Source organism: Brachionichthys hirsutus, chromosome 4 (assembly GCF_040956055.1).
Source record: "Brachionichthys hirsutus isolate HB-005 chromosome 4, CSIRO-AGI_Bhir_v1, whole genome shotgun sequence".
NCBI lineage: Eukaryota > Metazoa > Chordata > Actinopteri > Lophiiformes > Brachionichthyidae > Brachionichthys > Brachionichthys hirsutus.
The window spans coordinates 13,197,649-13,225,351 of record NC_090900.1 but is presented as its reverse complement, the minus strand read 5'-3'; the positions used below and the strand labels follow the sequence as shown (position 1 = coordinate 13,225,351).

General features: G+C 48.8%; 1 protein-coding gene across 1 annotated transcript; it reads left to right on the top strand.

Moving 5' to 3' along the window:
• Positions 1–24,119, top strand: si:dkey-91m11.5 (PH_BCR_vertebrate and RhoGAP_Bcr domain-containing protein). The gene is made up of 23 exons (XM_068760720.1): positions 1–1,297; positions 9,654–9,835; positions 10,879–10,983; positions 11,791–11,976; positions 13,212–13,319; positions 13,469–13,529; positions 13,639–13,691; positions 13,789–13,929; positions 16,720–16,841; positions 17,123–17,288; positions 17,540–17,659; positions 17,885–17,960; positions 19,269–19,373; positions 19,719–19,793; positions 19,967–20,064; positions 20,154–20,285; positions 20,896–20,955; positions 21,305–21,414; positions 22,437–22,576; positions 23,187–23,321; positions 23,400–23,505; positions 23,788–23,947; positions 24,030–24,119. Exons 1-23 carry the CDS (start codon positions 1–3, stop codon positions 24,117–24,119), a joined length of 3,828 nt encoding a protein of 1,275 aa, XP_068616821.1.
• Positions 24,120–27,703: the final 3,584 nt, after the last annotated feature.

Below are 27,703 nucleotides of genomic sequence, written 5' to 3'. Positions count from 1 at the left end.
ATGGTTGAGCCGGTGGGGTTCGTGGAGGCGTGGAGAGCTCAGTTCCCCGAGTCGGACCCCCCCTGCATGGACCTGAACTCGATGGGGGACGTTGAGCAGGAACTGGACAAATGCAAGACGTCTATCCGGGACATGGAGCAGGAAGTAAACAAGGAGCGCTTCCGCATGATCTACCTGCAGACTCTGCTGGCGAAAGAGAGGAAGTCTTACGACGGGCAGCGGTGGGGATTTAAGAGCACACCTCAGGTGCGTGATGGACACCTGCCCGGAGACGCCCGGGGGCCCCACGCTGATGAGGCGCCAGCTGACGAGCAGCGTCCTAGAGGATCCGCAAAGACAGCCAGGTGTGAACCACACCTTGAAGGACTAGTGAACGGTGCGTCCCCAGGTAAGCAGACGGGTGGCGTCTCGCCTGTCCCGCAGTCGGACGCTCCCGACATCCCAGTGGGCTCGGGCTCAGTGGCCGCTCTGAGGTCCAACTTTGAGCGCATCAGGAGAGCCAGCTCCCCTGCAGCCGGAGACGGCAAAGGGCTTTCGGTGATGGGCGGCCAGGAGAAACCTTTCTACGTGAACATGGAGTACCATCACGAGCGAGGGCTGGTCAAAGTCAACGACAGGGCGGTGTCGGACAGGATCAGCACCCTGGGCTGCCAGGCCATGCAGCTGGAGCGTAAGAGGTCGCTGCATTCCCTTCCGGGGAACCTGTCGGCCGCCGCCGCGGGGGACATCAAGGCTCTCCGGAGGGGCAGGTCCGCTGGCTCGCGTGACGACGGCGAAGCCAACCCACACTTCCTGAAAGAGGACGCGAACCCTTCCGCTGGGGGAAGGTCTGAGCAGCAGTGCCAGCCTTACATCAGCGTGTACGTGGGGGGGGTGATGATGGCTGACGGGGACACTCGAGTTATCCACATTAGGGACCACAGTGTCGAGGAGGAGGACGCGCACCTCACCTGGCCGAGACGCTCCTACTCCCCCGGCAGCTTCGATGACGCGGGAGGGTATACGCCGGACTGTAGCTCCAACGAGAACCTGACGTCCAGCGAGGAGGACTTCTCCTCAGGCCAGTCCAGCCACGTGTCTCCCAGTCCCACCGCCTGTCAGGTGTGCAGGGAGAAAAGCCGCTCACCTTCCCAACACTCTTTCGACAGCAGCAGCCCGCCCACACCTCTGTGCCAGAAACGCCTGGAACAGGCCTCCGCGATCGGGGCCCGTAAACCGGGCCAGATCTGGCCGGGTGACGGGAACTCCACCGCGTCCAGCAGGACCTCTCAGGACAACAGTCTCCAGGGAGATCTGGGTAGGCCCTCAGCACACGTTACACGGCAGAGAGAGAAACGGGAACATTCTAATGGTGGCGATGACAAAGTTCTGAAAGCATGTTGTGTTCTTCTGAAAGACGTCTGAGGCTGCTTCGGGTGGACTTCATCCAGTCCCTCATGATTAATGCAAGGTCCTAGTATTTCAATCCCACGTTCTAAATCTTAAATGTTTAGATTTTTCATGCACGTCTTTCTTACTGCTCTTTCCTTGGATTAGGCCGGGTTTATTTGAGCGGAACTGAGCCCCCCCCCCCCCCCACAAAACAATAGGCAGCCAGGCTTTATTCCTCTTCTCATCCTGTTATTCAGAAGGTCACCTCCATGGAGCCTTTATTTCTCATTGACCCCTTCCAGTTGTGAGCAGCAATGCAGAGTTGGGATTGACAGGAGAGATCTCACGTGTGCTGACTCTGAACTGAAAGCAAGCATCGTTTTCTCTAGCCTTTGTCCTCCCTTGTTTGCCCCGTCCTGCTCTTTGACCCAGAGACGCTCTGAATGTGCCAGTGGCTGCCCCCCCAGGCCCCCCCCCAGTTGCTCGTTCCTGTCCACCATGAGTGTTTTTGTGTCAGCGCACATCAGCGTTGTTGCCGTCGGTGCTGAGTAATTAACTTAAAGGGGGTTTGTCTAGCGTGATGCATTTAGGGAGGCCTTTGTTCCGGGAGTAGAGTCTGAAGAAGCCACGGCCACTCGCTCCAAAAAAAAAAGAGGACCGAATGTTATAAAGCGTGTCACGTGGCCTCCAATCGATGCGCCTGCTATCGACGTTTCCTGTTGTTATGCACGGACACAATGGGAGAATCGCTCACTGGTGACAATACGACAATGTTAGGTGGGATAAGGAAAGTGGTCCGGGCAACTCGGGGATGCCGAGGACAGAGGAAGAGTGAAATAAGTGTTTCCTACGCCACACGAGCCCTAACTAAGCCTTTAACTCTGCGGCGCCCCCCTGCTAATGGACCCTGTCCTTGCACCCTCTCTCTCAGACCTTCATGCACGGAGTCTGAGGAGGCAGTTGTATTCTGTGGAGCCTTGTTGATGACGCAATCACACGGCTGCCTCATGCGGACCGTGCCTTTTGGATTATGAGGACTCCGGCTTTATTCTCTGATGACATTTCTGCGCCTGTTGCAGGATTTAGAGAAGGTCGTAAAATAAACGGTTCTTTGTTGCGGTTTAGTGACTCGTAAGGTGCATTTGTTATAAAACGCTGCTCACCAAAACCTATTAAAAGTGAGCTCTGGTTAGCCGAGCGCTGTGGAGCTGCTGCTTCTCGTGCTGGTTAATGGCTAAATGAGCCTTTCTGCATTGTAACATGTGGCGTGTGTGTTTGTGCTCTGCACCCGATCATGGGATATGTGAATTCCGCTGCAGCAGCTAGCGGAGGTGGCGCTGTCCCTGTGTGAGTGTTGAAGTGTGTGGTGCGTTGGCAGTCTGCGTCCGCCCGAGGAAAATGTGTGACTTTCCGTTGAAACGCGTCACTGGACACAAACCAGCCTTATTTTTTATTTCCCTGCCACTGCTCGGCTGCTGTGAAATCTGAAACGAAAACTGAAATGGCCCATCTAAAATTGGCACGTCTCGAGATTCTTTTTTTTTTCTCTCTCTTTCTGTAAATCGTAGAATAAATGTCGTCTCCTGGTTTCTAGGCCATTTGTCAAGAACGTCTGAGAAGAGATGCCGATTAGCTGAGGGTCCTATAAGGAGGCCGACTCTCCGATGGGTCGGTATTGCCATAATTAATTATCATCATTCTGGTGGCCACGGCCTTCTGCCGTGTCTGAGGAGGGGCTGAGTGTGAAGACTGTCTCATGGTTAATGCATTACAATGAGAGACTCTAGAGCAGGGGGGGGGGGTCAAACTCATTTTCTCCGAGGGCCACATCAGCATTATGGTTGCCCTCAAAGGGCAGGTTTAATGGTCAAGAATTCCGCCTCAAGTAAACGCAGACCACAAGAGGAAGCGATGGCGGCTTTGTGCGTTGGCGTGGCACCTGTTCTTCCGAGCAGTGTACGGGTAAACCGGTCAGAAGCTGGCAGACCATTGGTACGCCGGGCCAGGCATCGCCAGCTGCTGTCGCAGGAACAACCGTGAATGGACTTCTTGTTCTTCCGTGTCAGGAAACGGAACCTAAAACGCTTGTTTAGAGCGCATTGCAGGGCGGCTCGTACGACGGCGTCCTGTTAACCCCACATGCAAACATGTATGTTGCCATAGATGCATTTTAATCGAAGAAAAATGTGTGGCATGTTTCTGAACCTGCAGCCCCCCCCCCCCCACCCCAGCTCAGTGGCGCTCTGGTCCTGCAGTCTCAGCACCCCTCCTAGGTCCCGCTCAAAGAGCCCTCTGTGCTGCTGGCTGGCAGGCTAAGTGTTTATGGAATGTTTCAGCTGCTTGTGTGTGTGTGTGTGTGTGGGGGGGGTAATGAAAAGTTAAGTGTTGTATGAGTTCACATCTCGCACTACGGCCTGACCCGAGGAGCCTGTTGCGGCACTGGTCCGGGTTTGTTTTAGACAAAATGTTCTCGTTTAGGGCGTCCAAAGAAAGCGAGAGAGCAAGAACAGCGATTTTAAAGGTCCCATATTCTACCTTTTTCCACAAGTTAACGCAGTTACCAAACACTTATATGAAATATCTGAGCCAGTCTTTGGTCAAAGTAGCAAATAGATGCTGCAGGACAGCGTCCCTCTTGTCTGTCTCAAACAGATGCTGCAGGACAGCGTCCCTCTTGTCTGTCTCAAACAGATGCTGCAGGACAGCGTCCCTCTTTTCTGTCTCAAACAGCTCCGTGAGAAACGCTCTAAACCCAGAAGCAAAAGTATGTTCATGGTGAGCACGCTACCATGGTAACCATGATGCGACGTTTTTAGCACACACTAAAACATTTTTTTTGTCAATTTTCGCCGTAACATTACCACCAATAATAAACTTTATCCACTCTGCTCTTCCGTCCTCTGAAGCCGGAGTAAAGATCGTTGATCAGCGCTCCTCTTGCACGACCCACAGGAGCGTGGAAGCGCAGACACAGGGACGCACATCTTGTGCACGTTTTTATCAAACATGGGGACATTTGATCTTATAGCCTTTAAAAAGAGTTATTCTCCAAAGGAATAAGCAAACACAATTAAATGGCGCCCTTTGGGCTCTTCTTCCCCTCCGTGTCAGGGAAGCTATTCATAGCCGGCACATTTCTGTGCATCATTGTCTGTTTATTTCCACAGACCGCTTGGTCTGTCCACCCGGAGCTATTTCAACACGCACTGATTGCTAGGTGCGGCTCGGCTCTGACCTGCGCCGCTCGGCGACTGGCTGACCCCCCTGGATGAGCGGTTTGAAGATGGATGGAGGATTCAAAGCATTTTTATTCCATTCTGAGATTATTGCCGTCATTGAGCCGTGTGTGTGTGTGTGCATTGTGACGGTGCGCGCACACACACACACACACACCGCTGTGCGTGTGTGTGTGTGTGTAGACACTCTCCCCTTGATAGCGCTGCGCGTCCAGCTCTCCCTCTGTCTCCTGCAGGAGTCGAAGAAGAGCAGAGTGGATAAAGTTTATAATGTGCTGAAACGTCCCTCACGGTTACCATGGTAGCGTGCTCGCTATGAACGTACTTTTGCTTCCGGGTTTAGAGCGTTTCTGACGGAGCTGTTTGAGACAGAAATGACGGACGCTGTCCTGCAGCATCTGTTTGCTGTTATTATTTTATTCTCTGGTAAGTTATTGATGTTTAAACCTCATTGCCAGCCATTCTGGGGCAGGATCATTTTAGAGCTCGCAGTATAAAGTCTGTCCATTAGATGAATGATCTTTGTGTGGATGATCAATATGTTCACTTCTCCCAGTCTCCTATTCTGGTTCCAGCTCTTTTTTTATTTATTTATCTGATCAATAGTCCCATTTTCGATAGCTGCTGTCTGATTTCTTTTCTGTAGAGCATTAGACCGTTATTCTGTAACTCCGCTCTTCTGATTGTTTCCAGAGCCGGCAGCTTCCCGTATTGAAAGGTCGTGTCTCCATGTCAATGTCACACGAGTCAATGGGACAGTGCTCACAGAAAAAACATGTCCCACTGTTGATTCTGTGTTTCGTCTCGATTATTTCTGTGATTGTGAGTCTCTGATCCGGCGACTCTCTCCTTGGTTTATCTCTACGGATTAGGATTAGAGCTCTGGATTTGTAAAACAATGATCCAGATCACCATGTGGACGGTGTAGATCCAGTTAGGAGGAGAATGAGCTGCTTGGCGGAGGTCTGCGCTCCCTGAGTGCTTTTTTGTGTCTGGAGTGGTGTGTGTGTGTGGGAAAGCAAGTGCACAGCGTCTTGTTCATTCAAGGCGATTCCATCTTTGGCTTCTTGGATGCTGGTCAATGATCTGACATCTCCATGACTCATGTTAATACAGTCGAATTAAATTCTTGAAACGCACAGAATTACAGAGTTCATAGAGCGTCCAGAACCGAATTGGCTGCTCTGCGATCCGCAGCTCACAGCAGCATCTGCCGGGCTTATGTAATGTCATTACGGGGCATTTATTACGGCTGTACTGCACCGTTGAGTCCCTCCTAAGCTGCAGCGAGCCGGGCTGGGACAGAAGGACATGCTGCACAGCGGATAGTTTGTGTTACAGAATTTACACAAGATCAGAAATAAGAAAAGAACTGTTAAAAAAAAAAAAAACAAGACAAATACGATCTACCAAATCTATCCAAATGTTTGATATATGGGACAGATATGCTGACTCTGTCTTTGAGGACATGTCCTCATTATTGTGGGGACTTGAGTCACACTTAATTGTACAAGTATACGTACATTACACGGTTAAAAACATGTACACACAGTAAAGCTCTTTCTGATTGCTTGAACACAAAATGTCTTCAAATGTGACATAAAAGTAAATAAATTAAAAGCACAAGTTTTGATATATTTACAGAAAAGAGCTGAAATGAAATGAAACTTTGATGCTGGCTGAAGCTCGGAGGGACGTTTGACTTTGGACCTCTGTCTGTGGGTGTAATGAAATTGAAGCATTAGATTACGAACATTTGATTTGTATCTATTATATTTCAGTCGCGTTTTTTGGCGTTTCGATGCTGACAGGATTTGCTGGGAGCGTCTTTATGTTTGCGTCCGTCTTATTCCGGCGACTTTCCACCTCCGGATAACTTGTGTCCTGGTTGACAGCAAAATTCTGGATCCGCGTCTTTCCCTCTAAATCTTTCTACGGCCTTCGTTAAAGACGATCCAATGACGTAAAAACGGGTTACAAGAACGGCCAATCAAATATGTGCGTCTGCAAAGTTGTCTCGGAGTGAACTGGCACACGGTGAATAATACGATCGTGTGTGTGTTCAGTGGGAAGGCGACGACCTTGTGCAGAACGCCCGTGTCCGCTCTGAAGCAGTCCTGCCTGGACACTTCCTCCTGGGGGGTGGGGGGGGGGGTCTTTGACTGGAACACTGAGTGGACTTCCCTTGTCCGTCTGTCTGTCCGGCAGTGACTTGCCTGTTTCCTTCTCCAGTTTCCGGAATTCTCTCTTTTTTTCTCCTTCCAAGCAGCGCTGAACCGGTTTGGATACTTTACCTCACATCTTTAGACGCGTCTGCCTTTTATTTTTATCGTGGCTGCTTGAGATGGTTGTTCTGTGTCTTCCAGCTGCCTCATCCTTGATCATGTTAATGATGATGATGATGATGATGATTCAGCGGTGTGTGTCGGTAATCACAGGGCAGCGCGTCCGTCGATCCTCATCTTCCCTGTGGCATAAAACATCTGAAATCAAAGGGATCATGAATAAAACGAATCCTGTATTTCTGAGGCTTCCATGTGCCCGCTGTCACCATGGCATTATTACTATCATTACCCTCGCCGAAGGGGAGGCGAGGGTATTGCAATTGGGTCCGTTTGTCTGTTTGTCTGTTTGTTTGATTGTCTGTCTACGCGCATAACTCAAAAACTAGTAACCCAATCGACTTGAAAGGTTCTGTCCGTGGCTCGGTCCTCCCACAGAATTGCGTTGATCTATGGAGGCGAGGGGCTGCAATCTCTGATTGCACTTATTACTATTATTATTATTATTACCTTGAGAATGAGGACCTTTTCATGTCCTTGTCACAGAAGTGGGCTACTTTGTGAGGCTTGTTTAGAGTAATCCGATATTCTGAAAGCAGGCAGTTATAAAACAAGGCTGGTATTAGCAGAACACGTGTGGTACCGCTGCAGCTCCCCCCCCCCGGCGCTGATCCACTTGTCTGGCCTGAGCTGTCGGTGGCTGGCTCAGCCCGTGTGGGGTAGATTTGTGCAGGTCATAGGTTTACGAAGGGTAGAAAGAGGATTTGATAAATGGGATGGGACACGGCTGAATGTTTCTGTCAGTGGTCCTTTCACAGGCGTGCAGTTTTTCAGTCTGAGGTGAAAGGGTTAATATTCTAATCAATCGCTTTACTTATTTTTGGACCTTTTTGTGTAATGGAGAAAAGAGCAACAACTTGCATTATGATAAAGTGCATCCGTCGACGTATCATAACACATTTTTGGGGGGGGGGGGGCGTGGGGCAAGATGTAATTGGCCCCGATGCGCCCCCGATGGCCCCCCCAGTACCTTGATGCGAGTGTGTGATGTGTCTCTTGAGGACATCTATTGGAATATTTGGTGATTTGTTGCAGGACCGGCGTGTCCGGTGGTGAAGTCCCGCCTGCCTCCAGCATCACTTTATAGAAAACGCAGCAAATCATCGTTTACTCACTCGACGAAGCACAATCTGGTAAAAAGCAACAGTCCTCCCAATCTCGGACTACGGTGATGTCATTGAGAGCGCAGCCTCAAAAACGCGTCTTCATACACTGGATGTCCCCCCCCCCCTGCATCCGTCCCTTCAACGCTCGCCAATGAGATCTGGACTCGCTCCTCAACTGGCCATTCATAGATTAATGCATTAATATCAGTTCATTTACAAAACAATCCTGGGGGGGGGGCAGAATATCTTCGCTCACTTCTTAACATATCTGGCAACACTCGGAACCTGAGCTCTGGAGATCTTTATAGCCCGACTCACTCCAAGAGTCCGTCCTTCTCTTCTCTAGACGCTCCTCATTCCATCTTTCTGCCCCCAATGACTGGATTGAGCTGCAAAAATTATTCAAACTTTGTATCTTAATTCCCTTCTGGGCCCAATTTAAAACAACAACTTCTTTTAATTCCTTTTAAATAGATGTCTGTGGTTTTTAGTGCTGGGTTGCTGCCTCTGGGCCAGGCCGTCGTTGTCAATCAGAATTTGGTTCTCACTCAGCTTTACCTGGATAAATAAAGGTAATTTGAGATTAGATGAAATCATATGTTCTGTTCATAGATCCCTGTGGGGGGGGGGGGGGGGGTTCAATTTGACACACAGCAGTACAATCAGCATGAGGGAGAAATAATAAAAGATAAAGTACAATACAATAAAAAATAACCAGTAACAGTTAGGTACGTAACTACATGCTATGTCAAAGGGCTCACTCATAGCGCCCCCCGCCGCTCTAAAGACCATTTCATCTTCCAGCTTGCTTTTATGGGATCCTATTTTACTGCGTTGCTCCAGTCCCACTGCTGTCATCAACTTTGTCTCCAACCACAGCGGAGAAAAAGGCTCAGACAGCCCAGCGCCACGTGTCAGGAAAAACGCATCCACGAGCCAGTAAACGGAGCAGAGAGTCCTCCGGCGTGGACGCGGACCCAACCGGGGTCAAAAGGCCGAATGCTGACGTTAGCAACACTGCAAATCTGGATGTTAATGATGTTCTGGGCCTGCCGGACGACAGGCCACTGTTCTGGAACGGATACGTTCCAGGAACTTCAGGAGGCCTTAACCCTTTAAAGCCCGCACCATGACGTCATCGCCAGAACGCTCTAATATTTTGGAAAATAAGGTGGAATGTAACCTTCAGACAAATTTGTCCAAAAAACAAACAAACAAAAAACGTAATTGTTTATATACGTGCTCTAATTTATGCCAGTTTTGCAAAATCCGGAATCTATCAGCTTTTTAAGGGGGGGGGGGGGGGGGGTCAAACTTCCGAAGTAGAAGTCTCAAAATTCTGAAGAAGAAGAAGAAGAAGCCACTTGGTGATTAAAGCTGATGTGGCTGAGCTGGACTAGAAGCATATAAAACTGTGTCATCAGCATAACGATGAATGTGAGAACATCATTTATGTAGAGTTTGAAGAGGTCGCTGGCGCCTTCGTCTTCCCCATCCTCTGGAATGGATCCAACTTGGAATACCAACCATTCCAGTTGTTCCCATTACTGTCACATGCAGGTTCACTAAACAAACGTGTGACCCTTTTTTCCCCACAGACACTCCCTACAGTGAAACCCCCCCATCATACAGCTATGACCTGGAGCAGTCCGACGAGCCCCGGCCTCGACGCGACCTTCTGTCATTCACCGGCTCGCCATTGTCCTCGCCACGACTCCGATCCAAGAGCCGGAGCAGCAGAGACACCCAGTCATCCGGCTCTCTGAAGTCCTCCCTGTCGGTAATGTCACATGATCGACACCCACCAACAGCGCCAGCAGTAGAACTCACTGTATGCTGCGTAGAGGTAGGGTCGCTTCAGCAGCTCGAGTTCATCACGGGAATTATAAGAAGCTTTTTGTACGTTGTTCTTTTTGTGTACGTCTAGAAACAAGATTCATGTCATCGCACCAATAGACCCATTATAGGCCGGTCCTCATAGCAGGTCTCCAGACCATGAACACCTCCCCTAGTAATGGTTTGGTCTTTATCCGGATTCATTTCAATGGGTTCCACTTCCCTGTCATAAACCCAAAACGTATGGGCGGTCGAAAATGACTCCATTAGTGTGATTCTCCTGCGTGGCGTTGTCTCATTTTACATCCTGGCCAAGTCAGTAATGTGCAAAGGAGCGTCAATGCCCCTTAATATTCGGCCTTTCCAGTAATATTCCACTTCCACAAAGTTGGTGAAGTTAAAAAGGACAACACGGGATAGATGGATTTTTTTTTTTTTGTTCTAAGCGAGCTAGAACTAGGCCTAGGCTTTAGAAAACGGCAAAAGATGTGACCTGAAATCAGGCATTTCAGCCAGATGGGAATGATTTTGAGCATGAAAACATGCATGCTCAGCAAAAATAACGTGGTTGAACAGATGTCAAGAAGAGGTGCTGCTCCCCCCCCCCCCCCCCCCCCCCTCCTCCCTGTCGGTTGTTGATGTCTACACCTCAGAGCCTAACGCAGGGCGGAGGGGTCCAAGCAGGAACGACAGGCTACACCTGGATGACTGATGCCCTCGTCCTGTTTGGAATAACATCTGGTGAACATCCATCTTCCTTAAAGTGCTGGGAGTCTCCGCCGCAGGTCGCTTGGAGCGTAAAACTCCTACAGGTTTTAATCAAAAGCCCATCCGGCCCCTAATCCCATAGCAACGGTACCTGCTGCCCGGGGTTCACGGAGGGGCGTGTGATTTATTGCACCGTTGCAGCGGCACACGTCGTATTGTCTTTTGTGTCGGAGGCTGCCGCCCCTGCGTGAGTTGCCATTTCTTCTCTCGTCTGGTCAGGTGGAGTTGGATCAGGAGAAGGGCCTGCAGATGAGAAAGTGGGTTCTGTCAGGAATCCTGGCCAGCGAGGAGACCTACCTCAGCCACCTGGAGGCCTTGCTGATAGTACGTGTAACTACGACGACACATTCGACATCATTTTAGAAACTCATTGCAACCCATAGTATACTCAAAATGAATGCAAATAATTCTGATGTGACGAGCATGTTCTGTTTAATTGTTCTTTAGACGTCTCCGGGTTCTATATATATATATATATATACTTCTGTCATGTGACCACGATAATGATTGAGTGCCAGGATTGATGCGAGTCCGACCACGGATTTAGCAGATCTTTTATTATCCGCCCAAATGAGCAGCTTGAAGATCGAAACTCTTCAAGTGACGTTTAACTGGCGTCTGTTTAAATCTGATTGAAAACGCCGGCTCCATTTAACCATCTCAGCATTTCTGGGAGTATCTGAATGGTAGGTTATGATTTATAATCTTTTAATAAATCACATCAATATAAATTTCAATATTGATTAGTGATGATTTAACCGACAGCTGATTTGTACGTCAGTTTCTGAGCAAAACCAAAAAAGGGCAACATATTGTTAACATTTTTATATTTACGTGAAGAAAACGATAAAATGAAACAAGTTCGGCGGTGAATTTGAATCAATCCGGTCTGATTTCATTGTGGTTGGGGATCCGATGTCTCTTCGTGGATGGCTTGAAACCACATCCGTCATCCGTCATGGGTTCTCAGCATCCGATGGAAGCGAGTGACACAGAATAAAATCCGTCTCTGAAGTCTTCGTCGTTGTTTGAACGCCGCTGTCCCCGCCTGCCAGTCCCCTCCCCTCGCTGCGGACCTAAAACACTCGGAGGTAACCGTGTCCTACATTTTGGCTGTGATTATTCAACCAGCCCATGAAGCCTCTGAGGGCCGCAGCCACGACCTCCCAGCCGATGCTGACCGTCCAGCAGATAGAGACCATCTTCTTCAAAGTGCCGGAGCTGCATGAGATCCACAAGGACTTCTATGACGCCCTGCTGCCGCGGCTCCAGGACTGGGGTCGCCAGCAATGTGTGGGAGACCTCTTCCAGAAGCTGGTACGGGTATTTCATGTTCGTCGTTTCCACAGGGATTTAAACATCGCTGCCATGAATAAGTTGGAGACAGTGGCTCTGAGGAAAAGACAGGAGGCGGAGCTAGAAGTGGTGGAGATGAAGATACTGAGGTTCTCCTTGGGAGTGACCAGGTTGGAGAGGATTAGAAATGAGACAATAAGAGGGACAGTGAAGGTTAGACGTTTTGGAGACAAGGTCAGTGAGACCAGGCTTTGATGGTTTGGACATGTCCAGAGGAGAGACGGAGACTATATCGGTAGAAGGATGCTGAGGATGGACCTGCCAGGGAACAGGACTAGAGGACGACCCAGGAGACGATACATGGACGTAGTGAGGGAGGACATGAGAGTGGCTGGTGTTGGGGAGGACGATGCAAAGGACAGGGTGAAGTGGAGAGGGTTGGGTTGCTGTGGCGACCCCTCACGGGACAAGCCGATAGTACAGTAGTAGTAGTCATGAATAAGTAAGAGAAGATTGATGACCGCCTTAGAGTTTTAATGCTTGAATCATTTCAGCATATAATTAACTCATTCACTGCCAGCCCTGACGTTGAAATCTGCCTCTCTTCAACGGCCAAGAACTCCGGCACGGAAAATGGTAGGAAGACACTTTCTCTTCCTCATGAAAGGACAGACTTTAGTCTTTCATTTGGCTGATGGGCTGATACGAGTGAAGTGTAGCCGCTCCAATTCTTTCACCACTGCAGGGCGAGCGTTCACAACAGCGCGGGAATCCCTTCAGATCTCATGCCTTTTAAATAAGAGGTGCAAACACTGGAGAGCAGGAAAATTACAAGTTAGTGTCGGATCAAACGCCGCGGCATTCGGCGAGTCGGGAACTTTCAGAAGCTAATTATAGCACTTCTTAAATGCCTCCATCATTAATACTGCGTTTAAAGAGGAAGGACTTTGCAAGGGAAGATGGTGGCCGACTGTCTGGTTCGTATTCGGGGGGGCTTTTTGTGAGTAGACTGCCTGGAGTCATCTCCCGGCTTGATGAAAGCCCCGCTGCACCACACGACACGCCGTAAAGGGGGGGGGGGGCGCTCTATAGGAGGCTGCTGAATAAGAGCTACGTCAGTGTTTGCTGCTGGATGAAACACACGCACACACACACACACACACACGCACACGCACACACACACACACACACACGCACGCACGCCTAGCTTGCCCTGTTCCCGACGGACTCTAATCTGCTCTCCTTGTGTCCTGTAGGCCAGCCAGCTCGGAGTGTACCGAGCCTTTGTGGATAACTATAAGGTTGCCGTGGAGACGGCGGACAAGTGCTGCCAGGCAAACGTTCAGTTTGCACAGATATCTGAGGTATGCAGCCGCTCTGTGCACGGCGCGGCGGCGCTTTGATGTTGTGCAAGTCGCCCCCGGGACGAGCGACGACGGGGCAGCACTGATTGTTTTAATCGCGCTGTGGGCCTTCGCTGCGATTCAATAAGTCTAGTTTCTCTCCTTGCCAGAATCTAAAGGTCAAAAGCACAAAGGATCACAAAGAGCAGCCTGCGAAACATTCCCTGGAAAGTGAGTACCGAGGGAAATGAGTGGCCGGCCGCCTCATCAATCAGCACCGTTAGCGGTACAGCACGTTAGCTGTGATCAGGCCCGCTGAGGTGACTGTTCTCCTCCACAGCGCTGCTCTACAAGCCGGTGGACAGAGTGACGCGCAGCACGCTAGTTCTGCACGTAAGTCGAGCTGCCAATGCCAACCCAGAGACACACATCTCCTCTGCATGGAGGCAGAGCCGGAGGATGATCTTTGTCCACGTCCGTTGTGTCCCAGGACCTCCTGAAGCACACGCCCTCCAGCCACCCGGACTCCCTGCTGCTACAGGATGCCCTGCGCATCTCTCAGAACTTCCTGTCCAGTGTTAACGAGGAGATCACCCCACGCAGACAGTCCATGACGGTGAAGAAGGGCGAGGTCAGTGTGGGCTCTTTCTTCGCTATTTGTCTCCACTGTTTTGTAGAACAGGCTGCGTTGCTTTCCTTTCCTTTAAATATCTAGTATTGAGGCAAATAAAAGTTCTCGTGAAAGGACTGAAAGCACGAAACGTGAGCCGAGGCTGCTTCCGTGCTCGTCCTCCGAGGCCGTATCTCATGCACAATTGCTGCCACAAGCTAAATGCAAGTATAGATAGCAAATTCCCCTTTTTAGTTTACTTTAGTGTGTTGGAATGAATCTTAAAGTGATCACGGACTGTTTTGACAAATCAGTCTAAAAACACAAGAATGTACCTCGACTACGTAAATACATAGACAAAAATATATCATTATGTCTTATAAGATATAAAATCCATTTTGTTTGGGGGGCAGCCAATGTTGTTTACGTCGCAAGGCATTCTGGGTGTGACGTGAAACGGCAGCAGCACCGAGCTCCCTGCTATTGATTAGTAAGGCAGTGATCTGTTAGCAGCGATCAGCTCCTCTGTTCAGCCTTTAGTCTGAACCACAGCGTCAGCAGCTACCTCCTGGCAGAGGACGAAGCCAGAGATGAAAATCGCAGTTTTGGTCGCCATGCCGACAGAGAGAGAGAGAGAGAGAGAGAGAGAGAGCGCGTCTCCTGTAAAGAGCTCCGCCTCTCCCCTGAAACCAACTCCGGCAACTTCCCTGATCCGAGAAAGGGTTGGAAAATGAATCTAAATGAATATAATTAATAACTCTTCAATAGCTTACCGGTATATTTTTATATAGATCAAGATCACGTTTGAACATCGTTAAAAATGGCAGATTGTGCTTCTAAAATTCTTCTCCGCCTGCGTCTCTGTCTCCGTCTCTGTCTCCGCCTGTCCAAGCGGAGTCTGACTTCATGAACCTAAAGGTTGTACCAAACGCAGCGATTCCTCTGATGGCTCTCAGCCGGGGGGCCCACAAACATGCTTCCATCCACAGAGCTACAAGCATGACTAAAACCCGCTGCAGGAAGTCATCTCTAAATAAAGGTTGCATGAACTTGGACATCGTTTCAGGGCTTGAGGTTTTCAGTCCGTGCAGCATCTGAGAACACGCGTGGATGCTGACTATGGAGAGTGGAAACATCAGAGTGCATGGAAGCTGCGATAAAAGCGGAGCGTGACTCGGGTTGCCGTTGACTCCTCTCGGCTTGTCTGCCGTCGCTGTGGAGGAAGTGGCGTGCAGAGGAAGCTCGTGACAAAGCGGTGCATTCGCTCGAGGCAAAGGCCGCCGTCGACCGCCTCCTCTCTCACACCCATCCTTCCTCACCGTGGGTCGACCGCGCTTCCCAGAAATGACCTACGGCGCTCCTTATCAGCCAGTGGGTCGAACGCGCCTCCTGGGCGTGTACCAGTGGCTTCCTGACCCCTGAGTCCCCCCCATAACCGGCGCCCTGAGGCTCTGATTCAGACGACCTGACCCAGGACTTCCTCTCTTTTAGCTTGGAACTGGCTCTCGCCACCAGGGAGGGATGACGAACCCAAGAGGGATCTTGGGAAGTCTTCTGGCTGTTGTTATTTTTTAGAAGGAAGTCACTTTTCTGCTGTACGTGGGCGGCTGGAAACTAACTTTGCTTGCGTCGTCGATGTTTCGCGCTGTGGCCGCCTGTAATTAGCGAACCTAAACCCGTGAGCTTGTTTAGCATCACCTCTTGCACACGCCTCGCTGCGCAACGGCTCATTATGGTGCTGACCTCCCCCCCCCCCAGAATCCAGTGTTGTTTTTCCATTGGATTATTGACTACTTGCAGTCGTGTTTTGCATCGCCACACAATGAGCGGACGTCACCCCCCACCTCGGTGTGAAAGCAGGACAGTCGTGAAACACGTGAGGCCAGCGCTGAAGTGAACGACGCCGAAAACGGCCTTGGAAATAAAAAAAAACGTGCCGCGAGGATTTCCTTGTTTTTATTGGACTGCAGTTGTTGCGGGTTGGCAAGTCTCACGTGGAGGGGGGGGGGGGGGGGTCATTAAACTGCCTCAGTTCAAAAGACAGAGGGGGGGGGGGGGGGGCTGCAGGAAGCGCTGATGTCATCGCATGGCCTCTAAACTCGGGCAGGACGAACCGACAGCGATCAGACGTGAAGATTAATTATCACAGTATTTTTTATGTGTACTATTTGTTTAGTATTGCTTCACCGTCCTTGTTCTAAATGTATTTGTCCAGTTGGAAGCAGCTCTTTGTGTTGTCAGGGAACAACGTGCTATATTTAACTGTGCATGTTTGAGCATCTGTTAATGAATCCTTTTTCCAGTCCTCGGGGCAGGAGAAATGCTGACATCAGCATGGTTACAGTGATTTTATACATTTTATTTGTTGAGGTATTTTCATCGATGATGATGCATGACCCAAGCCAGAACAGGCCTGAACGTCTAGACGAGTTTTTCCCGCCGGTCCATCATGCAGCAGCTTTCTAGACTTCTCGGTCTGCATCAAAGCTGTGCACGGAGGCGAGCGGACGTGTCCCAACAGTTCCTCCTCCTCGTCTTCATCGCAGCATTGCCTGAGAATGCTTCATACCATCTGTGGGCGCTCCGCTCGCTGTTGGGAAAAGCGTGCTGCAGACGCCCACCTCCTCGATTTGCTGACATCACAGCTGTTTTCTCGTTGCCGTCATTTTGCCTGTACCTGCTTTGTGGTTGAGGAGTCCTTCAGCTGACGGCGGTTACATCACCGCCGTTTGCGTAATGGTTACAATGACTGCTGAGACAAGTGGCCGTTGCATGCCGTGCGTTTTAATAGTGCGTTGTTCCTGTCGGCAGAACCGTCAGCTGCTGAGGGATCGCTTCATGGTGGAGCTGGTGGAAGGTTCCAGGAAGCTCCGGCACGTCTTCCTGTTCACTGACCTGCTGCTCTGCGCCAAGCTGAAGAAACAGGCGGCGGGGTGAGTCTGGGTCGGCGTCCAGCCTGAGGACGCCAGGGGAGGGGGCCGTCACGCAGCCCCCATATAGGTCTCATTGTGATGATGATGATGAATATATTTATTAGATAGAATGTTAGAGTACAAGTACAGTCACACAGTAGCATGTATTACAGTACAAATAAAGTCAAACATCCTGTCTAAGAGGAGCATTTCAAAAAAGCCCTTGCGGTCTTGTTTCCATTGAAAGTCCTTTGTACGTAAACCAGTATGTGCCCCCCCCCCCCCCCTCCCCCCTCCAGCAGGAAGGGACAGCAGTATGACTGTAAGTGGTACGTCCCACTGGCCGATCTGACCTTCCAGACCATCGAGGACTGCGAGTCCACCCCAATCCCTCTGGTTCCGGACGAGGAGGTCGACGCCATGAAGATCAAGATATCCCAGATCAAGAATGAGATCCAGAGGGAGAAGGTGAGGATATACGCGAAGAGACTCTCTGAGCTTTCACACCATGGAAACCATGACAACGTTTCATTTTTAGGTTGTGATTTATGGGTTTATTAGTGTTTTGAAGGAACTGCGCTCTAGAAACATTGAAGCAGTCGCACCTTCGAATCAGGAAGTGCGAAGGCGCTCTAAAATAAAACCGGGAACTCGGCGATCATGTGAACAAACAGCCAGACAGCATGTGTCGCATGAACCCTGTCCCTGTGACCGTGCAGAGAACCACCAAAGGACCCAAAGCGATCGATCGACTCAGGAAGAAGTTATCAGAGCAGGAGTTTCTGCTGCTTCTCATGTCTCCGAACACGGCATTCAGAGTGGCCAACAGGAACGGAAAGGTGAGGCTTTCAAAGGAACAATCAAACAGTCAGACATTTGTAAGATCCGGTGTGGTTTGACTGACACCGGATCCTGGATTCTGGATTTGTGTCTTCTCCATGAAAGAAATCCCTCACGCCAGCTATCAACAACTCCGTCATTTGGGTCCTGCTGCCCTCTGCTGTTGACACGTGTGACATGCATGCCTGAGCCAGCAAGAAAATCCAGTTTGCTGTTTCTTTCAGGGTTTCACATTCCTCATCTCCTCTGACTATGAGCGTGCTGAGTGGAGGGAGATCATTCGAGAGCAGCAGAAGAAGTGTGAGTTTCTCTGTCACATGCAACACGAGATTTTCATTCCAGCCCTGTCTTCATCTTGATTGATGTGACGCATGCCTCCGACATACACAACGAATACCATAATCACACTCAAACAATACAGATTGATCAATACTTAGCAAGGCAAAGGTAGAGGTGGCAAAGGCCAAACAGCAGGCAGGCTAAGGGAACAATTAGTTGAGGCTAGCCGCTAGACTAAGGACAGAAGTAAGTATTTGTGAGCAGCAGTATGGCTTTATGCTGAGGAAGGGTACCACAGATGCAATGTTTGCATTGAGGCTGGCAATGGAGAAGTACAGGGAAGGTCAGCAGGAGCTGCATTGTGTATTTGTAGATCTAGAGAAAGCCTACGACAGGGTGCCTAGAGAGGAACTGTGGTACTGTATGAGGAAGTTTAGAGTGGCAGAGAAGTATGTCAGAGTAGTTCAGGGCATGCAGGACATGTCCTGAGCCCCTTTTTGTTTGCCATGGTGATGGATAGACTAACAGATGAGGTGAGACAGGAAGCTCCTTGGAATATGACGTTTGCAGATGACATTGTGATCTGCAGTGAGAGCAGGTAGCAGGTAGAGGAGAATTTAGAGAAGTGGAGGTCTGCTCTAGAACCGAGAGGGATGAAGGTGAGCAGGAGTAAAACAGAGTACATGTGTGTAAGTGAGAAGGTCCCAGGGGGGACAGTGAGGTTACAAGGAATAGACGTAAAGAAGGTGGAGGACTTCAGGTACCTCGGGTCGACAGAGCGGAGTGATGGAGAGAATGTGGAAAGGAGGTGAAGAATCGTGTGCAGGCAGGCTGGAACGGGTGGAGGAAAGTATCAGGTGTGCTCTGTGATAGGATGAAGGGACAGGTCTACAAGACAGTGGTGAGGACAGCCATGATGGACAGATCAGAGACAGTGGTGAGGACAGCCATGCTGGACGGCTTAGAGACAGTGTTGAGGACAGTCATGATGGACAGATCAGAGACAGTGGTGAGGACAGCCATGCTGGACTGCTTAGAGACAGTGGTGAGGACAGCCATGCTGGACGGCTTAGAGACCCCCCCACGGGACAAGCTGATATTACAGTAGTAGCTCTTCACCTTTCTTCATGTTGCTGCAAAAACTTTAACAATAAAATCAGAAATTCTGTTTTAATTCCTACAAATGTACATATAAAATATTTGACCAAAGATATTTCATATAAGTGTCTGGGAACTGCGATAACTTATAATATGTGATCTTTAATTCATTTCATCCCATTCACAGTCCTATTGGAATACGATTTTTTAGTAATTTAGTTTGTCCCACAGGTTTTAAAAGTTTCTCCCTGACCTCTTTGGAGCTGCAGATGCTCACTAACTCGTGTGTAAAACTTCAAACCGTCCACACCATTCCCATGACGATGACGAAGGAAGGTGAGGCTCACAATCTTTTGCAGTTTTTGGGTCCAATTGTTCATTTTAACTAATTCAGTGCCATAAACGTCTAAATACGTTAATCTAATTCTGCCTCTCTTCAACGCCCAATAATAATAAAAATAAATAAATGGCAGGAACACACTTTTTTTTCCTGGTAAAAGAAGAGACTTCAATCTTTCATTTGGTAGATTCTGTGTTTGCATAGTCATGGACCTTGAAAAATAGAGCAAAATGAGTGACAACTGCTGGCGTTCAGCATGTGGCTGGCACTGAATGAGTTAAAAGACGCACGGCTTTGCATTGTTGCGTGAGCGTGGATAAAGTGAAGGCTTCCCTCTGCAGACGACGAATCCTCTGGCTTGTACGGCTTTCTGAACGTCATCCTCCACTCGGCATCGGGTCTGAAACGGAGCTTAAGTAAGCGGTTTGTCTTCCCTTTTGGCTAGAAATCATGTCACAGGTCATTCTAAACTCATCTCCTGCCCCCCCCCCACCGCTCTCTCTGCGGTGGCAGCTGCGGGGGGGGGGGGGGGGACTGCACGGATTAGACTGACTCAGCAGTTGAACAGTGTCCCCCTGTCCCCCTGCAGACCTTTACTGCTCCCTGGAGGTGGACTCCTTCGGTTACTTTGTCAACAAAGCCAAAACCCGAGTGCACAGAGACTCGACGGAGCCCAACTGGAACGAGGTGAGGGCAGATCCAGAGGCGTGAATGAGCGCTCTGTGCACCGGCCTGAAAGCTGCCGCGTCACGCCTTTTGCTCTGTTTCCACACAAGGAGTTTGAGATTGAACTGGAGGGCTCTCAGACTCTGAGGCTGCTCTGCTACGAGAAGTGCTGCAACAAAGCCAAGCAGAGCAAAGAGGACGGCGAGATGACGGACAGGATCATGGGGAAAGCACAAATAAAGGTACAGACTAGTCGGAAGGGATCTGGGGCAAAGGCCTCGGAGATATCCGATATGGAGCCTTTCATTCTGACTGAGTGCTCAAAGTGCCTTAAAACACAAGCTAACATTCAAACAAACCTCTATTGATAATAATAATAACAATTCCAGATTATTTAGGTCCAATTCTATATCTGTATTGAAGATTTTCAAGAATATTGCAACAACATGAACTTTTAATATCCTCTGATAGGCTGGACCTCCATGCGGTGGCTATGGGTTCGATTCTCACCCTAACCCTTCACTGTCCCTCTTATTGTCTCATTTCTAATCCTGTCCAACCTGGTCTCTCCCAAGGAGATCCTCAGCATCTTCATCTCCGCCCCTTCTAGCTCCGCCTCCTGTCTTTCCCTCGGAGCCACTGTCTCTAAGCCGTCACTCGTACCTGATCACTGTAAATAAATCCTGGCAGTGTGGTTTTGGTCAGGTGACTAAAATAGGTCAATGACACATACAATGGCGCTACCTGCCTGGTGTTCATGTTTCTGCGAGGCTGTTTGAATCAGGATTAATTAAAAATGATTGACATTTGAAATCAAAAATCAAAACATGTCTGCCTCGTATTTCTTTACAGCTGGATTCTCAGACGTTGCAAAATCAAGAGTGGCAGAGGGCAGTCCTCTCCATGAATGCGGTGAGTCTTCACCAAGCCTTTGACTTCCTGGTTCCTGGTTCGCAGCGTCCAATCAAGTCATTAATTAAATCAAATGAATGCTGAGTCATGGTAGGGCTGTAATATTTACCCCAATTCTCGATTACCATGATTCCTAAACTCGTAAAACCTGAACCGGATCACATGGAATTTATTTTTAAATGTAATTTTACATTTGTGAACTCTCAGGAATGTGAAGTTTAATTTCTGATCTGTCGCCGTTTCAATGTTTCTCATTGTCCGGTTGAAGTTGCGTCTCGCTACTGCGGCTGCTCAGGCTAGCTAAATGTCTGTTTAGATTAAAATAACCGTTTTCCTTTCCTGGTTTCAGATTGAGGTGAAGCTTTCCATGAAGTTCACCAGCAGAGAGTTCAGCCTGAAGCGAATGCCTTCACGGAAACAGTCTGGCGTCTTCGGCGTGAAGATTAATGTCGTAACCAAGTGGGTCCATGTTGCTTTTCTTGGTATAATTTATGCAACTCAGCATAGATTTTATCATTTTTATTCATTTATTTAAATCCGTTTTTTTAGGTTTAATGTCACAAATGTGATTAATCAGTGATGCAGCATTTCAATGTGAGGGAGTAACCGCTCCGGTCCACTGTGACATTTCATAGCAGGAAGCGTGTAGGACGTCCCATAAACCCTACATACCCAACTGGCGGCCCGCGGGCGCTTATTTTGTGGCCCCCGACCTGCCTGGTTAGGAATGCAGTTAAATAAAAGTTACATAAATATATACCCAATAAATTCATACTCATTATATTGTATTTATTTCTCCCTTCACATTTGCTTCAAAATCATGTGAAAACTTAGTTTGTTTAAAGCCCCCCCCCTTCAAGCGGTGCTCTCTCGCCCACACGCTTTCCTTAATGAGGTCCTATTCAAACGGTGCTCTCTCGCTCTCTCTAACAAGGTCTTAAGCTATCTATGCCAACTCGCTCTCCTTAACGAGCTCCTATTCAAACGGTGCTCTCTCGCCCTTAATATTTGTGAAAGGCAGACTTAGAGCTCTCGGTAGGAATAAGTAGCAAACTTTATGAATGCCACCAAGGCAAAGCTCTCTGGGGTTAATAAGACGTCAGCTTGAACAACACGTCTTTGGAAACGCAGTCGCTTCACTGCATTTGTTACTCAAGTTCAGAGTATTTGTTAATTATTCCATGATGTTTTTAAATGCATAAACAATGACTAGAAAGACAGCATATTAAACAGCAGTAGTAAATACAGTGAATAAAATAATACAAATATATGTGAATAATAATTTGTGGCCCTTTGCACCTGTTGTGGTTTAAATGTGGCCCCCTTGGCCTCTGAAGTTGAGTACCATCTTTCCTACGTGGCAACGCATCTTCTGTGCAGACGAACTATTGACTGCTGTTCCGTTTTAAATACATGCTATGCCAGAATGTGCTACGCCAGGCGGCATTAGCAGCTAACGTGTCTGCGTGACCCTTCTCCAGGCGAGAGCGCTCCAAAGTTCCCCTCATCGTGAGGCAGTGTGTGGAGGAGATTGAGCGCAGAGGAATGGAGGAAGTGGGGATCTACAGAGTGTCTGGCGTCGCTACGGACATCCAGGCGCTGAAGGCTGCCTTTGATTCCAGTGAGTCCACTTTGGATTACATTTCTGAGCGAAGCTGGAAAGAAACGTTTTGTTATACAGCGGAACCTCGGTTCTTGAATATAATTCGTTCCGCAATATTGTTCAAAAACCGAAACTATATTTCCCATAAGAAATAATGGAAACTAGATTTATTCGTTCTTTTGCAGCAGATAAATGTTATTTACACGCCTACCGTTCTATTAATATGTAGCTACGTGTAGCTAAACAACAGAAAACACAAGACGAAAGCATAATAAAAGTTCCTATAACCCAATTCTGGATCATTTACAAACCGTTCTGGCTGCTCGGAAGGTGAGTATGTTCGACTTCCGAGGCATTTTAACCCTTTACCTACGGATGGTGAGGGCCGAAGCAGCAGCACCACCTGCTGGTCAAAGTCAGGCTCTTTGACCGGAGCACCGGTTCCTGGTAATGGTGGTGGATAGAGGGTTAAACTACTATTTTTGTTCGAGAACCGAGGTTCTACCGCGTGTAGCTAAACCGAGACACAGAGCTCTGCTCGGTGGATTCATGCTCGGCTCACAAATGTTTTTCACCACCTGCTGTAAAACTTCGCCGTGTTTTAGCAGCTCTTGTCTCTTCTCCGCAGACAACAAGGACGTGTGTGTCACGATGAGGGAGATGGACGTGAACGCCATTGCTGGCACGCTGAAGCTGTATTTCCGTGAGCTGCCGGAGCCTCTTTTCACTGACGAGTTGTACCCGAACTTTGCCGGAGGCATTGGTCAGCAACCTTCGTTATCTTAGTGGTGGTCAAGATACCATGAATGCAGATTCCTTGATGTGTACTTTTGCGTTACAGCTCTGTCTGACTGCGTGGCCAAGGAGAGCTGCATGCTCAATCTGCTGCTGTCGCTACCGGAGCCCAACCTGGTGACCTTCCTGTTCTTACTTGACCACCTGAAAAGGTGAAACCGCTCATAGTCAGTGTGTTCGGGGCGCTGCTTGTATTCTTTTTCAGTGTGAATATCTTTGACCTCCCATAACTTTCATTACTGTGTGAAATGACCTCGTCTCCAAAACGTCTAACCTTCATTGTCCCCGCTTATTGTCTCATTTCTAATCCTCTCACACAGCGCACACACACACACACACACACACACACACACACACGCGCATAGCTTAGTGCCCCGACTTTGATACAGACGCAGTGTTTGCGCTGACATCGTCTTTGCCGTTTGTCCTTGCAGGGTGACTGAAAACGAGAGCATCAACAAGATGTCTCTGCACAACCTGGCCACGGTTTTTGGCCCCACTTTGCTTCGGCCCTCTGAGAAAGACAGCAAAATCTCAATCCGCTCGCAGCCGATCTCCATGAACGACAGCTGGTCTCTGGAGGTCATGGCTCAGGTAAACCGGGGAAGGATCACCACGACGCTGCCTCGTAGACCCCTTGTGAGTCTCTGGTCACCTCCTCCTCTTGTCTCCGCAGGTGCAAGTCCTTCTCTACTTCCTTCAGCTGGAGAGCATCCCAACGCCTGACAGCAAACGCCAAAGCCTTCTCTTCTCTACTGAAGTATAGCCGGACCACCATGCGCTTCAACGTTGCGTAGATGGTCTGTTTGGTGGTAGAAACCCCGCTGCTTTATGCGGTTTGGGGGGGAAGGGGGGGGCAAGGCAAGGCTTGGCTGTTTTACTTTGAGAACGCTCGATTCATCCACCAGATGGAACCGTCGGCCAGTTGTGAGCCGGGAGCGTTTGAGTTCTGCTCAGCTGACTGCTATGTCATAAAATGAAACCCCCAGTTTCATGTCTGGACAAAATCATTCCTTATTTTATTTAAATTTCAAATGGCATTATTTACTGTACTTTGACATTCTCCTCCGCCCGACTCTGTTGCTGTGCCGACCTTTCTCCACGCATTCTTAATGTTGTACAGAATCAACGGCAGGAGGCTGAAACACACGTCAACATGCAGGCATGTTGACCTCCAGACGGTTTAATTATTTGAGCTTTACAGTTTGTACAGAGACCTCCCAGTTGTGTCCAGGCCAAACTTCATTTTATTTTTAGGAGGTGGTACAGAGGCGCGAAGGGCAAAGCATTCTGGGAGAAGACGAGGCCTAGCTCTTCCACACATGGAGCGCATACTGTGCTGTGTAACATCTTCTCTCCTGCATCTCATACGCTTTGATTGCTTTAAGCTTCTGTCCGATTAGATTTATTTAGTTAAAGTTGACATTTTGCAGGCTGCGTTTCTTCTGTGTAGTCTCCCGTTGTTACAAACATCCTGTTCTAGAAATAAGAGCACCTGATGATTGCCCAAATACCCAGTGTGTCCTTGTTGGACTCATAATGCAGTGACTCATTCGTGTGTGTGTGTGTCACTACCGGTTTATTTACGTGCGTGTCATCCACATACACTGTGTTGCTTTCAAAGACCTGTGACAGTACTTTGTGTTTGCATTAACATGTTTGTCCAAATCACTTCAAGCAAACCAAACACTTGATAGCATAGATTCTAATCTTACAGATTTGTGATGTATGTAAAATAAGCAATAACTCCTGGTGATTCTTGGGATTAGCAATGACTCGTAGGTCATGTGTTCGTGATTTATGTAAATAAACTTTGTTTTATTGTTCCGGCGCATCTTTTCTGATACGGCGTTGTCTGCATAGATCTTAAAAAGGCTGATGTTTGTTCCAGGCTCGGCAGTGTTTTACGATATGAATGCATTGAATAAAATATTGAACATATATGTGCTAATTTTACACTATGCTCTAAATCAGGGGTCCCCAAACTACGGCCATACAACACGAGTAGCTGCTGGGGGATCAATAATGGTATTCGTGCATTTAAGAGGCGTCATTAATTCCATCTTTTGTTTCCTAAAAATAATATTGATAGTGAAGAATATATTAATACTCTAAAGAAAAGCATCCTTCCTTTCGTTTGGGACAATTTTAATGATGATCACATACGACCAGAAAGGGAATGTTCCATGGACTGTTTTTCTGTGACAAACCCGGAAAGGATTATTTAGTTATTATTTATTTTATTAATAGTGTTACTTATTTCCTGACTTCTTTTTTTCTGTGAAGAAAGGGTTACAGTTTTCCACTTTTCCTGTACAAACTGACCCCGGCCCCCCTTCGGAGAAGGCCCCCCCCCCCATGATCTAAGTATTAATTCATGTAAGTATTCAGTCCTTACAATTTACAAATCTTAAGATATTTTATGAATGATGCTGAACGATGTATCCAAACCACAATATTTGTGTGAAGGTGGTCCAGACTCAGGGCACTGGGGGGGGGGTGGAGCTCACGCCCATACCTGCCTGCCACTGGGGGGGCTGCAACCCTCCTGTGCAGAGGGGAGGGGGCTGCTGGGATGACGCAACCGGAGGAGGGGACGGGGTCGTCCGGCAGCCGACACCGACTGTCTGGCGTGTTAACGTCTGGATTCGGGGGCAGCAGATGAGCCGCCATCGGACACGTCGACCGAGCGAGCAGGAGACTGAGCCGAGCCGCAGGTAGGAGCGGTTCAAGCGTGGCGGCGCAGCGCTGCATCTATGCCGGCTATGCTAACAGTGTTAGCATTAGCAACTTTAGCTTTGTTATTTTCTTCCATCACAGCTGAGCTCGGTTTCCTGACTGGAAAAGGAACACGCAAACCTACTCTAAACTTAGCTTTAGCTAACCACGCCAAGGTGCGTTAAGTGTTTATAACGGAAGGGTGATTGTTATTTTTAGCACATTTTAGTCAGCCGTCAAGGTAGAAAGTATTTTACAGAGCTCTGCTAGCAGTTATTTCACAATGAGTCTATGCGCTTCGGTCGTTTATTGAAACATTCTTGTTCGATGTGTGTCGGTGTTTGTTTAAACGGGCACTGAAGCGTCACTCCCGGCTGTGAACTTTACACGTTTTGTTATTCCTGGTGATCGTTGGATCGCACCTTTATTTTATCCAGTATTAAGTCATGAAAGAAAAGTGTCGGTCGGTGCTGCTAGATCTTCAGACTGGTTTATTTTATAAACTGTACCTTATTATTCCATCAATGCCTTTGAATTTGGATGAAATAGCTGCATTTCAAAACGACATCTGCAATACACATAGCATATAAAAAAAACTTCCACCACTTACACTTTCGTTTTTGCTGCAAGTTCAATCCCTTTCATTCTGTGGGAGTTTTGATTTGTTCATTATTGCTACGGCGTGTCAGCGTTTGGCGTTCGTGTCTGGCAGTTCTTTTATTTTGAAAAAAGGCGCACAAAGAGGAAGTGACGTTGTTGAAGTTCCGTCCGTGCCTGACCTGACGGCTAATTAGCTAACTGGGCGATCCGTGGGGTTTATGCGGTCTACGCTAGCTTAAACTTTAGAGTCAGGTAGCTGTCTCTAACGCGGTTGCTAAAGCATGTGCTTGAATATCAGAACCGAACCGTGCTCGGGCTAACGTCAGCCCCCGGTGCTCCGTGCTCGGGCTAACGTTAGCCCCCGGTGCTCCGTGCTCGGGCTAGCGTTAGCCCCCGGTGCTCCGTGCTCGGGCTAGCGTTAGCCCCGGTGCTCCGTGCTGAGGCTAACGTTAGCCCCCGGTGCTCCGTGCTCGGGCTAGCGTTAGCCCCCGGTGCTCCGTGCTCGGGCTAGCGTTAGCCCCGGTGCTCCGTGCTGAGGCTAACGTTAGCCCCCGGTGCTCCGTGCTCGGGCTAGCGTTAGCCCCCGGTGCTGGACAGTCCCACCGAGGAGAGTCCACAGCGACCTGGCTTCGCAGCTTGTCAGCGCTCGCCCAAACCGCGTACTATTGCGAAGCCCCATTGTGGCCTGCCTAAACATCACCTTTCTCGCGTACTCAGTTAATTCAGAACCAAAGACGATAAAATCGATCCCGATGTGCGCGGACGCGCTTGGATGCGTCGCGCCCCACGTTTAAACTCGACGCACGGGAGACGGGCTTTCAGTTACGAGATGCTCCTCTTAGCTTTGGCTGGTTGCAGCATGCTTGTAGAAAAAACCCCATTTCGAGGAATTATTATTTCCACTCGTGGACATTTAACTGGATTTCACTGGAAGCTTGTTGACCTGGATGGATGGTCTTCAGGTAAGTGTGTCGTTAAAGCTTGTTTTGAGGACTGAAGACAGTCCTACTGCTGTCTGCGTGTCCTGCTTGT